A 4,238-nucleotide genomic window follows, 5' to 3' on the forward strand; every position below is an offset into this window, starting at 1 on the left:
GGAGGCCAAATTAAATGCTGAGGCATATGCTTCTGAGGAGTGCTTAGCATTACGATTTTTAGTTTCGATTCAAAGGTGCTGACAGTGACTGATGTCTCATAGAAACCCTGTCTAGCAGCTTAACCTTTGGACAAAGTCAGGCTAGCCGTTTCTCTTTTGTCTCCAGTCTTTATGTTAAGATAAGATAACTGGTTACTGGCCTCTGGCTACAATTTTACATGGTGAGTTATGAAAAAACTCAACCATCTACAGTTATCATAAATGTTGAAATAAGCTATAGAGACCAAAACCAGTTTTTGCCCCAGGCTGTATACATGTTTATTCCCACTGTAAATTTGGGCATTTTAACATGGGTGTCTATTAGAGTTGATGGGTGTCTGGAACCATGAATGGCCACTCGAGTAACTGCAGTTTTTGGCACTTGAGTGTTGACTTCATTTTCCAGTCGCAGACATTGCTGCTTTTCTCAAGAAAGTGAATAAAAGAATTTCCATTAACCTTTTAAAACCTGAGTCAACATTAGTTTTTTTGTGCTGCATTTAGACACCTTTCACAAGCTATTACAAAAAGGGGGCAGGGGCATGACCAAGAAATGTTCCACAAATTGCAAGAAATTATATTAAAATGTGACAATAAAATTACCTAAAAATTGTTGTTGTCCAAGTCTTCCTTTTAAACTGTCTTGTGTGCTGTGCGCTTCTACATCTGACCTTTAATAAATTTTCTCCCTCAGACTTTGACGAATGTAAGGACGACCCTGACAACAGATGCACCCAGTTCTGTCACAACTACATTGGAGGGTACCACTGTTCCTGTCGCCATGGTTACTTCCTGGACACGGATAAACACACCTGCACAGGTACAGTAAACAGTGTACACAAAGAAGTGTTCACATTAGACAAAGACAACTGAAGGACGGTGAAACAAAACTGAAACGTGAAGTGAAAATGGGGAAATAATGGAAGCAGAAGCAGGCAAACCCACGGAGGAAGCAGGAGAAAGAGGAGAATAACATGAGAAGGAGGCCGATTTTGTAATGCAAATGATTATGATTATGACAAAAGTACTCTTACCTTCAACACAGTGAGTTGCACTGGGGATCTGTCAGGGCTGAGCCAAGGGGACGTATCCACTCCGTCCTGGCCCGCTTCATATGCAGAGAACGCCAATTGTCAGTACACGCTGTCTGTGGCGGCCACCCTGCAACTGGAGCTGCACTTCTCTGACGACTTCGATGTGGAGCAAAGCCCTGATGGTCAATGCATAGACGCACTGAGGGTAAGTGTTTGGATAAAATATGTAAAGACAAAGTTCTTCTAAAGCTTTACAGAGCAGGAAACAAAGAGGAAGTTCACACAAACATGTTGTTACTTTAGAGATTTGACAACTCGTACACATCCTGTTTTGATAATTTGATACAGTGTTCCAGCAGATCTTTAGAAAGTCTTAAATGGCATAGAATTTATTAATTAGAAAAATAATTTCTAATTTAGTATTAAAACATCTTACATTAATCTTTTAAAAGTATTAAAAATGCTAAGACATGGAAAGAAGGGTTATGATTTATTTTTTTTCTGATGTTGCTTTGTAAAATCTCAAAATGATCCGTAAAATCGTTTTTTCCTCTTTCATTTTCTGCATGCAATTTGCATTAAAGTCACAAGATAGCAGAACCAACAACACAAATATTTTGTTTCTGGCCAGGATGCTTAAAACAGAGGATCCACTGTCTGTTAGCTGTCACTGCACCCTGGATGACATGAGGAAGTGCACATTTAAAAAAAAAAAAAGGAAAAAAGGCTATTTAACAAAGATTTCATGACATGGCTGAAAACAAGGGTGCAGTGTACTTAATGCAGAAAAGTTTTTATTCTTGGCACGACGGGAATCACAGAATTGTAATCCCTTATGCAGAATGAGAAACATAAAACTGCCACGAAAACTCACCAACAGAAACAAATTTCTGGTTTTTCCCAGCTCTGTTGTACTCATGTCTCCTCCACGAGACAAAAAGAAAAAAAAGTATTTCATGTTGCAGTAAACATTTGTCCAAAAATTTAAATTCAAAACTTTTCCCATAATTATTCCCCCCTCCTTAGCTCATTATTTAGTAGATGCAAACAGCAATCACAGCGTTGAGTCTGTGTGGGTCAATGTCGATCAGCTTTGCACATCTATACACTGCACTCTTTGAGTGCATGAATGAATAAAACTGTTAATGCCCCAAGGGGAATTTGCTTCGCATAAATGAGCATTAAAGACCAACGAAAGCAACATATAACAAAAACATGCAAAAAAACCCATTATTGGAATTTTGATAATGACATAAAACTTACTTAAGTCAAGTTAAGTTTAGTTAAAGAAGTGCAGTTCCACTTTTACTAACCCTCAAAACTAGTGTTGTAAACCATTCTTTTGAAAACCAAAAATCAATTACACATTTTTAAATTTATATTTACATCGTTCCATAATTCAACCCCAGAAATAGAAATTTCTTGAAATGTAGCAGGATTCCATGTATCTTTTATCTTCTTTTAAATCTGCTTTGGTCTTCTGTACTAAAAAAAAGATTGTACACAGTCTCGGTTTGACTTTTCTTTTGCTCTGAAGAGTTTTTTTTAATTTTATAATATACCAGATCATTCAGTTTCATTTTCAGTTCATTGTTTCGCTGGAAAACAGAGAGGTGTTTCACGGCAGGGTGCTAATGTTCATGGTGATGTGCAGTGTATCATGGTGTTTAGTCTGATGATCAAAAAGCTCAATTTTCGTCTCATCAGACAAGATTATTTTTGTTTGTTTGATTTGACACATGTGGCTTTCTCTTTGGGATATATACTTAGGCATACAAATATTTTATAATTTATATATGAGTTGAATAGTGTTTTTTGGGCATGCACATATATCTTCACCAGAGAGAACAGAGCAGAGAGGAAGTCAGGAGGCGCACCACATTGTAAGATGTGACCTTTGTTGTTTTGTTCACAGATTGAGACTCCCTCTGGGACTCTGGGCCCATTCTGTGGCCAAACGCCTCCCCCCTCTCCTTTTCTTACTCACTCACATCATGTCGTCATCCGCTTCACCTCTGATGGTTACGGCACCAACAAAGGCTTTTCTTTCCACTTCAAGACCACAGGTGCTGCAGCCTCCTCACAATGGGAAAAGACAATTTGATGTGAAGTTTGTTGGAAACTGATCAGTGATTGTAACTGTTCTTTTTTCACATGATAATTGCAGATAAGGTTTGTCCAGCGGTGGTGACCCCACACTCCACTCTAACTCCTCAGCGACCAGAATATTCTCAGGGTGAAAAAGTGACAGTAACTTGTGAATTTGGCTACGTTGTGGACACTGTGAGTGCACATAGAACCTGAGCGTTTAAAAAAGATTAACTTTTAAAGTATTGAAGTCACTGTTAAGTTAATTAAGTTCTCCTCTTTGCAAAGTAGCAAGGCGCCCACGCCCTGTTGTCAGAGTATGTGACAAAATGTCAGAGTACAGGTGTGTGGACTCCCACTTATATCTGTGAACGTAAGTCTGACTGGAACCAGTTCTTCTAAAAATTTGTCTTGAATTACTTGTTTGTTTTTTTCCACACTGTCTATAACAATGTTTTTTTTCCGCATGTAGCTGTGGATTGTGGTGTTCCCGATATCCCAGAAGATGGCATCCTGCAGTTGGTGGGCTCAGCTGACCCACACACTCAGTATAAAGACCAGATCCAGTTTAACTGCAGCTCAAAGTACTACAATCTGGAGGGAGACGGTAATTAAAGGAAACTTGTACACATCCCTTTAAAACTAACTTTTACGAATGCAAAGTTTTTCCTCTTTATAGATCTTTTATTGTTTCTTGGGATGCCAGTTTTAATAAATTTTGCACCCTTAACTGGCCTACCAATTCAATTTTAAGAAAAAAACAAACAAAACCCAAATGATATGAAATACAAGAAGCCTTTTCCTTTAGTCTTCTGCATTTGAAAGCGCTATTCCCCTAGAAATTTTAATAATTAGTGAAGTAATTTTTTTAATTTTACTTTCTGTTGGTTTTGATAGCTACTTAGCGGTGCAGCTCATTGAAGATTACCGCTTGTAACACTGTCCTGCCACAGGGACGTTGTTGCTGTGTAAACATTGTAGCCATTCTCTGGTCTCTTCCCAGGTTGCCCCGGTGCTTAAGTGGCTACATTTTGAGCTGCAAAACCTCTTTGGGGAGCATTGTTAACCATGTTCGCA

General features: G+C 38.5%; 1 protein-coding gene across 1 annotated transcript; it reads left to right on the top strand.

The window, feature by feature from the left end:
- Positions 1–733: 733 nt before the first annotated feature.
- LOC121965697 (mannan-binding lectin serine protease 1-like) lies at positions 734–3,768 on the top strand (the record flags this gene model as incomplete). The annotated part of the gene is made up of 6 exons (XM_042515824.1): positions 734–859; positions 1,085–1,278; positions 2,989–3,139; positions 3,241–3,356; positions 3,453–3,534; positions 3,634–3,768. Coding segments are annotated over 6 exons (804 nt in total), but the record flags the coding sequence as incomplete, so codon positions are not given.
- Positions 3,769–4,238: the final 470 nt, after the last annotated feature.

Source organism: Plectropomus leopardus, unplaced genomic scaffold, assembly GCF_008729295.1.
Source record: "Plectropomus leopardus isolate mb unplaced genomic scaffold, YSFRI_Pleo_2.0 unplaced_scaffold21233, whole genome shotgun sequence".
NCBI lineage: Eukaryota > Metazoa > Chordata > Actinopteri > Perciformes > Serranidae > Plectropomus > Plectropomus leopardus.